Source organism: Camelina sativa, chromosome 11 (genome assembly GCF_030686135.1).
Source record: "Camelina sativa cultivar CO46 ecotype springtype chromosome 11, ASM3068613v1".
Classification (NCBI taxonomy): domain Eukaryota; kingdom Viridiplantae; phylum Streptophyta; class Magnoliopsida; order Brassicales; family Brassicaceae; genus Camelina; species Camelina sativa.
The window spans coordinates 10,839,487-10,851,096 of NC_141890.1; the positions used below are offsets into that span (position 1 = coordinate 10,839,487).

At 33.7% G+C, this 11,610-nt stretch overlaps 3 protein-coding genes across 4 annotated transcripts; all 3 read right to left on the bottom strand.

The window, feature by feature from the left end:
- Nucleotides 1-1,342: 1,342 nt before the first annotated feature.
- Nucleotides 1,343-5,432, bottom strand: LOC104722949 (cationic amino acid transporter 1). Its single transcript, XM_010441215.3, has 3 exons — nt 4,702-5,432; nt 2,361-3,023; nt 1,343-2,214 (listed from the first exon to the last, which is right to left on the bottom strand). The coding sequence occupies exons 1-3, from the start codon at nt 5,111-5,113 to the stop codon at nt 1,493-1,495; spliced, it is 1,797 nt and encodes a 598-aa protein (XP_010439517.1). The 5' UTR covers nt 5,114-5,432; the 3' UTR covers nt 1,343-1,492.
- Nucleotides 5,433-6,461: 1,029 nt separating this feature from the next.
- On the bottom strand, nt 6,462-8,986 carry LOC109127501 (uncharacterized). 2 transcript variants are annotated; one of them, XM_087474074.1, is made up of 6 exons: nt 8,936-8,986; nt 8,660-8,708; nt 8,522-8,596; nt 7,951-8,233; nt 7,625-7,831; nt 7,078-7,530 (listed from the first exon to the last, which is right to left on the bottom strand). In XM_087474074.1, the coding sequence occupies exons 4-6, from the start codon at nt 7,988-7,990 to the stop codon at nt 7,241-7,243; spliced, it is 537 nt and encodes a 178-aa protein (XP_087330200.1). In that variant the 5' UTR covers nt 7,991-8,233; nt 8,522-8,596; nt 8,660-8,708; nt 8,936-8,986; the 3' UTR covers nt 7,078-7,240. The 2 variants fall into 2 exon arrangements, 1 of the variants encoding a protein (XP_087330200.1); XR_015571844.1 differs by lacking the exons at nt 8,522-8,596; nt 8,660-8,708; nt 8,936-8,986 and adding an exon at nt 6,462-6,994 and having other exon boundaries at nt 7,163-7,530; nt 7,951-8,102.
- Nucleotides 8,987-9,719: 733 nt separating this feature from the next.
- LOC104722951 (protein BUD31 homolog 1) lies at nt 9,720-11,585 on the bottom strand. Its single transcript, XM_010441217.3, has 4 exons — nt 11,363-11,585; nt 10,855-10,951; nt 10,571-10,758; nt 9,720-9,987 (listed from the first exon to the last, which is right to left on the bottom strand). The coding sequence occupies exons 2-4, from the start codon at nt 10,946-10,948 to the stop codon at nt 9,832-9,834; spliced, it is 438 nt and encodes a 145-aa protein (XP_010439519.2). The 5' UTR covers nt 10,949-10,951; nt 11,363-11,585; the 3' UTR covers nt 9,720-9,831.
- Nucleotides 11,586-11,610: the final 25 nt, after the last annotated feature.

Here is an 11,610-nt window from a genome sequence, read left to right on the forward strand (position 1 = left end):
TTTTTGGATTTCCAAAAATTTTGTGGATGTTAACTGATTTTTTTACTGATTATTTTTATGGTCAAATTTAAAATACTAACCAATATACATACTATCTCATATGATGCTCATATTATTTTTTTTTATTAAAATTTTAACTCTTATACATGAAGAAGTGAATTATGGTTTTACGATGATATAAATAGTTAAATATGATTACTAAACTGAATATCTAACGATGAAATTTATTTTACAATATTTTTTTAATATTAATATGTATCATTTTAAAAATTATTTAAGAATATTAGTAATTTTTTAAATGTTTGATTATATAATTTCAACACATGTATTTTTGTAATGCATATGTCAAAACATAAGAGAATTTGAAATAAATTATAATTTGTTGGAATGAATCTTCAGCTATTTGATGAGAATGTCTCTATAACTTTATCTATGTTTTTATTTTACAAATTTCACTCATTTAAAATTAATTAAGACGTGAGTTAAAAATTAGTACTTATGAGATAACAACATAACAAATATATCTTAAATCATTTTGATTCAGTTTTTTTTTGTGAATTTTTATTTGTATTCTCAATTCTTACTAAGATATAGTTTGATATGATGTATTAATTGTGTTTGATATAAATTCTATCCATTAAGATGAAATGTGTAATTAAACTTAAAATATGGTTTATTACGATGGTATAAATATTTAAATTGTACTCTCTGTCCTTTAAGAGTTTTTGGTAAAAGCACAAAGATTAAAAAACAATAAATATTATATCATTTATAACTTTCAACCAATAGGAAAATATATTGCATAGTTGAAATAGTAATAAATTGTTATATTAATAAATATTATACATAGAAATTTGAGAAAAAAATTATAAAATACAGCAAAAAAGTCTTAAAACTCTTTTTTTTCTTTTTGTCAACCATTGGGCCACAACTGGCCGGCCCATTAGCCAAATTCCTACATTCGTAGTAGCCGGGACTCGATCCCGGGTGTGATAGTCACTTCACAAAAAGTCTTAAAACTCTTATATAATGGAACTGTGATAGTGTTAAAATGAAATATGAGAGGTTTATATTCAATATTAAAATTTTACAAGATAAAATCTAAAAATATGTATATTACTACTTAATTGTTCCTGATAATGTTTTTAAATTTTTACCCACGTAATAACGCGGGCCTTATCTAATGTAAATATAAACAAAATATGTAAAATATTTTTATGTAAAACATTTTTATGCATTTTTATAATAAAAAATAAAATAGACTCTCATATATCATATCATCTCTTCGTTTTTTTTTATCAAATTAGCATTTTGTTAGTCGGAAATAAATTTGTCATGCATGTTTTGATGCAAATTTGAAAAATCTATTAACATATTGAGAAACTTAAACAAGCCAAAAGACATTATAATCTGAGAGAGAACCCTAATTAACCAGATGAAGAATCTGACAACTAAGAAAACTGAGCCAAAGCCAACATTTTTTAAAAAACAACTAGTGATCTAAAGCTGTAGAACCAGAATTATCAGCAACAACACCACCTTCCTCAGCTTCCTGCAACGCCATCTTCTCCTTCAACGTCGCCTTAGCTGTATCATACGTCGCGTGCAACCCAAACAAGACGTAATATACAAGCAGAATACCTGTCCAGATTGCAAACCTAATAAAAGATTTGACATCGATCGAACCAAGAAGAAATATATTAATAGCGATCGAAGCTGAAGGCAACCACGGGACCAAAGGAACACCCCAAACTTTCTGAGCCCTAGCTTGCGGTACAAGAAATTTCATCCCAGCTGTAGACAAAAACCATATCGGAGCCGAAACGCAATATCCAATCCAATCTTCTTTTTCCAAGGCCCAATATACAGCAGTCGCGGTTGAGGACGCAAGAATCAAACCTAAGAACACCAAAAACTTGTTACGGTCACGAGAAGATGTTTCTCCGGTGACGTAATATCTTCTGACGAGAAGAGCCACAGCAACGAACATGAAGATGAAAAGTGTCGAAACAGACAAGAGATCGGCTAAAATTCTCAGTTTTGTGAAGAAGGCTATGAGAGCTGTCGCTGCGAGCATTACCACGGTAGCGTTAATCGGTGTTCCGGTCTTTGCGTTGACTTGAGCTAGCCATGGAGGCATCATATGGGTCCGGGCTATGTGCGTCATGTACCTAGCTTGACCAATGGCTCCAACTAACAAAACCGTCGTCATACCTGCACATTTCAAAGGTTAGTTCAATGTGGCATAAACCAATATATTTTGCTTAAAATAATGCTTAGGAATGTGAGTTTATATAAAATCAAATATAAACATAAACTCAAACCCAAATACATAATCAAGGCCAAAATCGTTGTTATACCTTTAAGGGCACCAAAAGCGACAATGTACTTAGCCCAATCCCATCCAACATCCGAAAATGCAACCGAGAATGGCGCATCCGGATCAATCTGGCTATACGGTTCCATAAGACACAACGTAACCGCCATGAGACAATAACAAACCGTAGTAACCACCATCGATCCAACAAGACCAATCGGGATATCTCTCCCCGGATTCTTGGTCTCCTCAGCCATCGTGGAAACCGCATCGAATCCGATATACGCAAAGAAAAGAACCGCTGCGGACTTAAACACTCCTCTAACGCCATAGGGAGTGAAGTCGCTGTAGTTTTTCAGGTCGGCTTTAGTCAAACCGGCGATGACAACAAAGAGAATCACGACCATGTGGATTATAGAAGCGATGTAATTGAATCTTGAGGATCCTTTTGTGCCAAGGACTGCTAAAACGCAAATGATGACGCAAACTCCAACGGCGATTGGATCTAAGTGGCTATAGTCTTCGCCAAGACGGGGAACTATGACGCGGAAGTCGTCAGGTTTATGATTCAAAAGAGTGGCGAAGTAAGAGGTCCATGATCGAGCCACGGCAGCTCCGCCGACTACGTATTCGAGGATTATGTTTCCGGCGGCGATGAATGCCATGAAGTCCCCTAGCTCCACTCTTAAGTAAGCGAAAGAACCGCCTAAATATACATTTGACGACAATGGTTATGTAACGTCGGTAGTAAATACGTTAGTGTGTACTTAAAATATTTTTTTGGTTATTCTTTAATTATAAACCCGTATATAGACAGAAAAAAAACACAAATTTTAAACTGTTGTAATGAATGTGGAAATAATATTATATATTTGTGTGTAAGTTAAGTCTTACTAGGAGACTTCGGCCAGAAATAAAATTGTGATAAAAATTGATATATTATTACCGACCAAAAACTATTACTCTCTCCAGTTTTATTTATTTGTTAGAATTTTACGCAAATTAAAAAATGGTATAAATTAACAAGTTTAATCTCACATATAATTTATTATTTTATTTATTGTGTTAGTTTTATAGAATTATATTTGGAATTTTATTGTAAAAGTTATATTGAAAAATGAGAATGACAAGTAATATAAACAATAAAATCTCTCTATAATGACAAATAATAAAAACAAGAGGGAGTATTACTTTTGAAGCCAAAACGAAAATCTAATTACTGGCGACAAATTTGCCCCTTTTTGTGAACAATGTAAGTTAGCTTAGACTGTATTCATTAGTTATTTTTAGAGAATGTCTAAAATGTTTTTTTAATAATTAATTTTAAGGTTATTTAATTATGAATATCTCCAAAATGTGTAAAAGTGTTTCTAATTAGACACTTCAAAACATTTTTGCACACACTAAAGACACTTATAATTAAATAGTATTAAATTAATTCTAAAAAGAATGTTTAAACATTCACCAAAAATAAGCAATAAACATGGTCTTAAGTAACTATCAACTCAAATATTATGATATGATAATCAATCATCCGATTGGACAATTTTGTGATTTTTTGTCAACAAGATAAATATTTTTTTTGGCTTTCTTATAGATCAAATTAATAATAATAACACTATACGATAGATAGATAAGTGCAGCACGTGTATGTGACCGACCCTATGAAGTCAACTAATTAACTGACCCCGGCGATTGCGTCAGGCCACGATAGTTGAAAACTCAATACAGGATAATATACTGTTTACGTTCTATAAAGAATACAAGCATAGTAGGTGCAAGCATGTCCTTTCATCTAAAAGTTTGTACCTATTTTATCACAGTAAGACAAACGAAACAACGTAACTATATTCCTATGCGTTCAAAAGTATTAAAGAGCATAGTGTATGGTTGACTCTATTCTCTATGTACATAAATAGTATACTTTTATCGGTCTACGGTGAATGAAAGTGACTGTCCAACTGATACAGGATCTTCTGAAATTGTGTATTAAAAACGTCTCTTTCGTTACTAAACCACTACAATAGAGACATCCCAGAAATATGGGACAAAACTTAATTTATGCCGAATCAAAAAAGAAAAAGATTTAACTTGCCGGGAAAATGATTGAATCAAGATTTTAGTAATACTTTTTTTATCGACGAAGTTTGTCAAAAATGGTACGTCTGCGATGCATCTATTAACCAGATACGCAACATTTTTATATTCCCTGATTATGATTCGCAGATTTAGATCTGTTAATATGCGTTTTGGTTCAAAGGTGTAAAACTAAATTTTAAACTTGTTAAAAAATTTATGTTTCTTATCCTAATTATTCAAAATTTTATATCTAAATCAAAAACTTGAACAAGAATATATAAAATAAGATAGTATTTTTTAATTACCAGCGACGGGAATCTCAACGGCGAACTCGGTGTAACAAAACACGGAGAGCATGGCGGAGACACCGGAGACGGCGTAAGACAACACAACGGCAGGACCGGAATATTCACGTGCTTCAAGTCCGGTGAGAACGAATATACCTGAGCCAATGACAGCACCGATACCAAACCACATCAGATCCCACCACGTCAACGTTTTCTTCATCTCGTGACCACTACGAGCCTTTATCTCGTTGATCTCGTCGGTGTCGAGTGAACGAGTGGTAATACGATCCAAGAACCGACTCGGTGTTTCTTTAAGTGCCTTAAAATAATTCCCTATGCTTTGGAACGATTCCTCCGGTAAGAAATCATCTTTTGTGCATGAACAGCCTCGCCTACGTAGGCCAGCGTCACCACCTTGTTCCGATGCCATTCTTTTTTTTTAACTTTTTTTTTTTGGTTTGGATAAACAAGAAATTATTACGATCCAGATTCTGATTCAGATTCAGAATCTGAGATCGGTTTTGTAATACAAGTTTACAATGAATGGAGACTAGAAACTTGGGAAAATACAGAGAGAGTATATGAAACTGAAAATCGTATGATTTTGTTTTTTTTTTTTTTTTTTTGTAAGTAACAGATAAACAGAGAAATTTGGGATCTTAAAGTCTGCCTTACTTATAGTAATAGTAGGTATCCTTTGACGTTTCTGTAAACATTATCTTTGTGTAATTAGCTGGAATTACGATACCGAGAAATTAAATATGGAATTAGAACCTTAAATAATAGAATCAATCCATGAGATTTTTGTGTATTATGAGGTGACTAGTTGGTCAGTAGTTGCATTCTTTGACATTTTTAAATTTTAATACAAAGAACGAATTGTCAAAAAAATACATATATACATAAATCGAATTATGTCAAAAAAAAATAAGAAAAGAAAACTAGTTTGGTTTGAATTTCACACACCAAAAACTTACCGCAATTGCTCCTCTTTGCCTCAAGAAAGACATTGGATTCATCTATTTTTTTAATGTTTATTTTGTTTTAATACTGATTTTCTCAATTTTATATTAAACGATGTCAGTCCAAGAACTGTGATACTTATCTGAGTTATCTTTTTACCTCCAATAACCCATTTAACAAAAGGAAAAGATCATGCCTCTTGTGTGTGTTATGCGAATTTAAAGAGCATTGTTATGCCTCTTGTGTGTGTTGTGTGTGTTATTGGAACTGAAAATAATTGGGAGAAGTGGGAGCTAAAGAAGAACTTAAAACTTGACTTTGCAAAAGTTTACATAAGTTGATTAAATATTACTATTACAACAAGATATTATATTCGAATCATGTTTAGGAAGTAATTCATATGAGAATCATACCATTAATTAAATCAATATATTATATTTGAAACCAAAGTTTAGGATATTTTTCTCCAACCCTAAATCTTTTTCTCCCACGATCAAAAGAACGAAGATTGAGAGTATTGTCACTAAGGCTCACTGGCTCTATTATGGTTCGATTTGAATTTCTCTTATTTCATTTGCGTCAGCTCCTACACACGTATCAATGATTCCTTTTTTTTTTTTTGTGTGTGTGTGTGTGTCAACGCACATGTATAACACATATGCGTATGTGATGCATAACACATATGCATATGTGTTAGTATATCCGACAAGACACTAATTAAACATTAATAATCCTTGTCATCCATACGTATCTTGATTCGCTTACATATGGACAGTATTACTGTTTCAGGTCAACCGTAGTAGTGACCAGTAATATAATTAGAAGTCAAACTATAAGTTATTTCACTACCAATATAATTTTTTTATTAAAGTCATAAGATTAATTTACATGAAATTTCCTTATCAAAATAACATTTTCCCCTTATAACTATATTGTAATAATATGAACTATGATCTATTGATTATAATAGTAAGACTATTCATTCTTTCAGTGGTTCAAGAGAAGAGACTGACAATGATTTTAGTGGACCTTCTTTTCTGGTTATCGGAAAGTTCAAATGTGCCATACTCTCAAAAGACCACCTGAAAACATCGAGCAAAACCACATGTTCTCCCGTTTTCGTAAAGTTTTGGAAGACAGAGGTTGCTGTGTTGTCTTAGCAAAGCCTGACACACTCATAAACCTAAGCATCATTGACGAGGAAAAAAGCGGCATACTCAGAGTCTACTCCTACTGATCTGATCCCAGTGAATGAAGCTTTACTTTGTTTGTTACAATGCGTAAATATTATACTATTATTGTGTTGACCTGTAGTATTATTGTTCACTCCAACGCCCATCTTCACCTCCTAATAAGAAAGAGTAAATGCATTAGACAAGATGATGATGATGATATCTAAGTACTGCTCATGAGTCACCTGCTGCATGCCAGTTTACACAATAATATTAAATATGTTGGAAATTGATGTGAATATTATCATCTTTTTATAAATTTTACAAAAAGCAGAAGCATATACAATCTTAAGTCATGCAAATGCAGCAGGCATCCTCCACTGTGATTGTTGTTGAACCATGACGACGCATGTGATCCTTAATTATGAGAACATCTTCTGCTTCTTATTGTCAAGACGTTGTGAGGTACCGCTAGGGCCATCGAATAGGCTAGTCAAAAACCATGTTGAGCTTTCACTAGGAAGAAGGTCCCATTCTGGATCAGATTGGGATAAGAGAATAGCCTGACCTCTGCCATACAGACCTCCGAGACGATAACCCATGTCGTCTCCGATGTTTTTTGCCAGCACAATTATATTTGTCAGTTTAGGATTTTCATGTGCCCACAACATCAATTCCACAAACATGGTACAAATTCTCTCATCTTTACCATCTGGAGGAAAAAAAAAGTATATCAACGGAGATCTAGATTACATATATGTGTAAGAGGAGATTAGAAAAAAGGGTTAAAGGCAGTGAAGATTCACCATGGGGATCGGATTTGATGATGAACCCAGCATCCTCATATTTACGTCGCAATTCATCATCATCCGGAACGTAAGCCTGGATTGAAACCTCTTCATGACAACCCTGCTTCTTGATAGACTCTTTGATATTCAGATAAAACGAAGCAGGATCAATACCATCTGGGATTGGGTAATCCTCTACATCCCAAAACACACATGTCTTACGACCTGCGAGAGAAAATTTCACAAACAGAGAGACCACGAATCCGATTAGATGCGCTATCAACATATATAGGCCAGGTAGTAACAATTTCGATCAAAAGATATATATAGAGGGAGATCTTTACCAGCGTGAAGTATCAGCGGTGTATTGTAGATAACACTCATATTGTTTCGTCGGAGAACTGCTTGCGGATGAGAAGACTTTGTGGGATTTTTAGGGTTACAATTCCGCTACTCTGCCTCGCGTCTTTTTTTTTTTTTTTTTTTTTTTTTTTTTTTTTTTTTTAAACGCAAACTTAACCTTTATACTAGACTAGTATTCATCCCGTACTACGTACGGTAAAATCATTTTGGTTATCTGTATGGTGTAATTATTTACCTCTTTTGATGCTTCAGCAATAACTGAAACTAAATAATCAGAAAAAGTTCATGAGAGATGTAATATGATTTTATAAAAATTAGGAAAGAAAATCGCAAGTCCGAATAAGTAAGTCTTTTAAGACATGAAATCGAGGTTTAATTATAAAAAGGAAAAATTGTATTGAGATGAGACTAACAACACTGAGTACAGTTTGAAGTATTTTTAAAACTTAGGTTAATTTCAAAGATCTGGAAAATGTAAAACACCAACTATTAAAAGCCATTATTTTTATAGTAAAAAAGAAAGAAAGTAAAGTAGCAAGAAAGGATGAATACCATTAGTTTATAGAGAGGTCGAGTTTCTTATAGCTTTGTGTTGTTTGTTTGATGGTTTCCAACAATCTGAAAAATCTGGAAACATAAACTGTTATAATTCATCGTGAAAGACTGAATATTAGTAGAGTACATGCTTACAGCTTGTCTGTTGATTTGCACACCAATTTAAAAGTCGTATGCGTCCAATCTACAAAAAAAAAAAAAATTAAAAAAAGTTTAGCAAATTGCCACAGAAAACAAAGATTAGGTAATGAAAATATATAAACGTTTGATAAAGTCCGCATTTGCTAATAACGTTAACAAATGGTCAGCTAATAAATAACTTGTGTTTGAGCGAAACAGAACTCATCTAGGAGAAGTTAGCGAGGAAAATAGCTTCTCCTAATTTGTCTAGAATCTGGTATCTTTAATTACCATGCAATTCACAAAACAGAGGGATAAGGTGAGATACGAAGGAACAGAATTTACATATAAAAAAGTGTAAGAAAATATTTAGTGAGTTAAATAGAAGATGAAACAGTTTTACTTTGAAATCGTGAGATGGTTTTACAATGAACGTGGAGATCGTGTGAGCATATTTTGGAAATCAGGATCAAAGCGTAGAAAATGCAGAATATTGAAAAAATAAAATCTGTCTTTTTTAAAAAGTTATCTTCCGATTGCATAATTTTTTGTTTAGTTTATTTATTTAAATTTTTTAAACGACATAGCAGAAAATGATTGGACATATGACTTGTGCTTTATATGATAAAAGATACGTGTAGAAATCAGGATGTAACTTGTTTGACTAAAGTAACTTTTCCTCTTTTTCTTTTGTTTTTTACTTTTTTTAGACTAAAGTAACTTTTGCCTATCCGGTTCACACGTTTTAGGTAGAGAGTTTCTTCATGAATAAGCTTTCTTGGCTTGAGGATGGGTGAATTAAGAGGTTTCTCGAAGCATTGGTCTGGATGAGATACTCTTCCAACGAGGCCACTGAAAATGCTGGTCTTTTACTTGTGCAAGTGCAACGGTTTAATATGATGGTATTATCTTTTGTTTCCCAACAGGTACAGAGGCACGTAGGCGGGCCTATAGTCACTTCAACTCATTGGTTATTCAGAATAACGGTTAATTATCTTATGCTATTTTCTTTACGGTTAAATAATTGAGCACAGCGCTAGTAGTAAACTGATGTGTGTAAAAAGGCTATGGTAAAGGCTATGCAAGTTGGTTTATTTAGTCAGGGTTTTTAGCCTTTTATAGGGTACACAGAATCCAGATTTAACAAGTCATACATAGAATTGTAACAAACAAACAGGCCGTAGAACTCAATCGCCACTGGCACATCCTTGACAACCGCAGTGAACGCATTCAACCACTTTCTCTTCACGCAAGTTCTTCGGAACACGACAGACACATGTTGTTCCATAGTTGTGGTCTCTTGGTTGTATACACCGCAGGCAGCATAAACGTTCGTATCCTGACTGCAATTCACAAAACAGAGAGTTTTAAAAAGAGTCAGTAAACATAACAACGAAACTATATATGTGCTCACTGAAAGACTACAAAAGTTAAATCAATGTCCAGATACGAGAACCTACAAACAGGATATGCATCTGAAGTATAAATTATCAAGAAGCAATACTTTCAGAATTCATATGATGTTTAAGAGGCAATGTTAGAGATATTCAAGATTCGGCACAGCTTGGACGAAATAGGTAAATGTAAGTGACAGTTTTAGCTTTTAACAAACAGAGAAAACATATTGTTTTGGACCCTACCACACAAAACAAGAATCTCAAGTCTAGAACCTATTGTTTTTTCCTTAAGTCATTCCAAGAAAATGCATATACTACGAGGACACTGATTTCAGAGAAATAGCTTCGAGATCCATTGTGCACTAGGACAGAATTAGGTCCCCTAAACTAATTTAATGATAATTTACACATCCTCAATTACATGTACTATGCAAAGCAACTACAGAGACTCCAACCGCTTCATAATTTGGCATCAGACAGCTAACTAGCACAGGCAAAAGTCTAACCAAGAATGACATAAGAAACGCACCTTTTTCCACTTTGCAATCAAGCTACGATCAGCATAGCCTTGATCCAAGCAAAACTCATAGAGCTCTTTAGAAATTTCCTCCCTTCGGTAATAAAGGTCATATACATAGCGACTCCTCTGATGAGAAACTTTGAAAATTGGCCATAAAGTTTCACACTTTCTCTTGCCATCATGTGTATCCATCTCAGCTGCACAAGGAACCAAAAAAATAGTTAGACCACTAACATAAGAAGAAAACAAAAAACACAATAGTGAAGCATCTGAGATTGAAACTGAACACTAACCTTCTCTCATCTTAGCATCAAGCTCTCGAAGAGTAGGCTCGATCAACTCCCATCCTTCTGGGTACTTGATTCGGTTAGTCTTGATCTTTGGCATGTTCTACACAAGGCAAAATTCACAATGTTAAACAAAGGAACACAATTAAGCTAAGCGGGTAACAAAAACGAACGAATTGCATATTATTATCGTTCTACAAGCGAGATTCTAAGAATTTCATGGGTTCGTAAGAAAGTCACAAATTAAGCATGTTTAAAATTAGGGTTTACTACATCAAGGGTATTATAAATTCGAACTAAATCACTAAAGATCCTAACGAAATCCACGACACTCTAGGGTGAAGTTTTGAGTGATATAGCGGGAACAATTAGGGTTTATCAATCTATGTGTTTTGAGATCGAACACAAAACTTAGAAAAAGGGGAGAAAGCTTAGGGTTCAGAAGCGAAAACTTCAATAGTTGAAGGGGGGTTCGAAGCAAGAATGGTCTAAGATGGAAATTGAAGAAGCGTACCTTCAAAGAAATCAAACGAAAGGACGAGCAAGTTGGAAAAGGAGAGAGATCGCGGCGCGGTTACGAGGAAGAAGAAGAACCAACGTTGTAGATAGAAGAAGAAGCTCTTTTTACTCTTTAGGGTTAGTGGCTTCGGTATAAAAACCAACTGTTGTTTATATTAAAAATACACGTGTATTTGTGTTTTTGTATCTATCTAAACATTTTTTAAATACTTTTTTGTGTCATACTCTCTTATCTTTGTATCC

Excerpts from the sequence above, each read along its gene's own strand:
- LOC104722949 (XM_010441215.3), bottom strand. The coding sequence starts at position 5,113 with ATGGCATCGGAACAAGGTGGTGACGCTGGCCTACGTAGGCGAGGCTGT. Across the intron at positions 3,024-4,701 it reads CGTTGAGATTCCCGTCGCTG|GCGGTTCTTTCGCTTACTTA; the intron begins GTAATTAAAAAA and ends ATGTATATTTAG. Across the intron at positions 2,215-2,360 it reads CGCTTTTGGTGCCCTTAAAG|GTATGACGACGGTTTTGTTA; the intron begins GTATAACAACGA and ends TGAAATGTGCAG.
- LOC109127501 (XM_087474074.1), bottom strand. The coding sequence starts at position 7,990 with ATGAGTGTTATCTACAATACACCGCTGATACTTCACGCTG. Across the intron at positions 7,832-7,950 it reads ACCGCTGATACTTCACGCTG|GTCGTAAGACATGTGTGTTT; the intron begins GTAAAGATCTCC and ends TTTCTCTCGCAG. Across the intron at positions 7,531-7,624 it reads CATCAAATCCGATCCCCATG|ATGGTAAAGATGAGAGAATT; the intron begins GTGAATCTTCAC and ends TTTTTCCTCCAG.
- LOC104722951 (XM_010441217.3), bottom strand. The coding sequence starts at position 10,948 with ATGCCAAAGATCAAGACTAACCGAATCAAGTACCCAGAAGGATGGGAG. Across the intron at positions 10,759-10,854 it reads TGATGCTAAGATGAGAGAAG|CTGAGATGGATACACATGAT; the intron begins GTTAGTGTTCAG and ends TTCCTTGTGCAG. Across the intron at positions 9,988-10,570 it reads TGATTGCAAAGTGGAAAAAG|TCAGGATACGAACGTTTATG; the intron begins GTGCGTTTCTTA and ends TGTGAATTGCAG.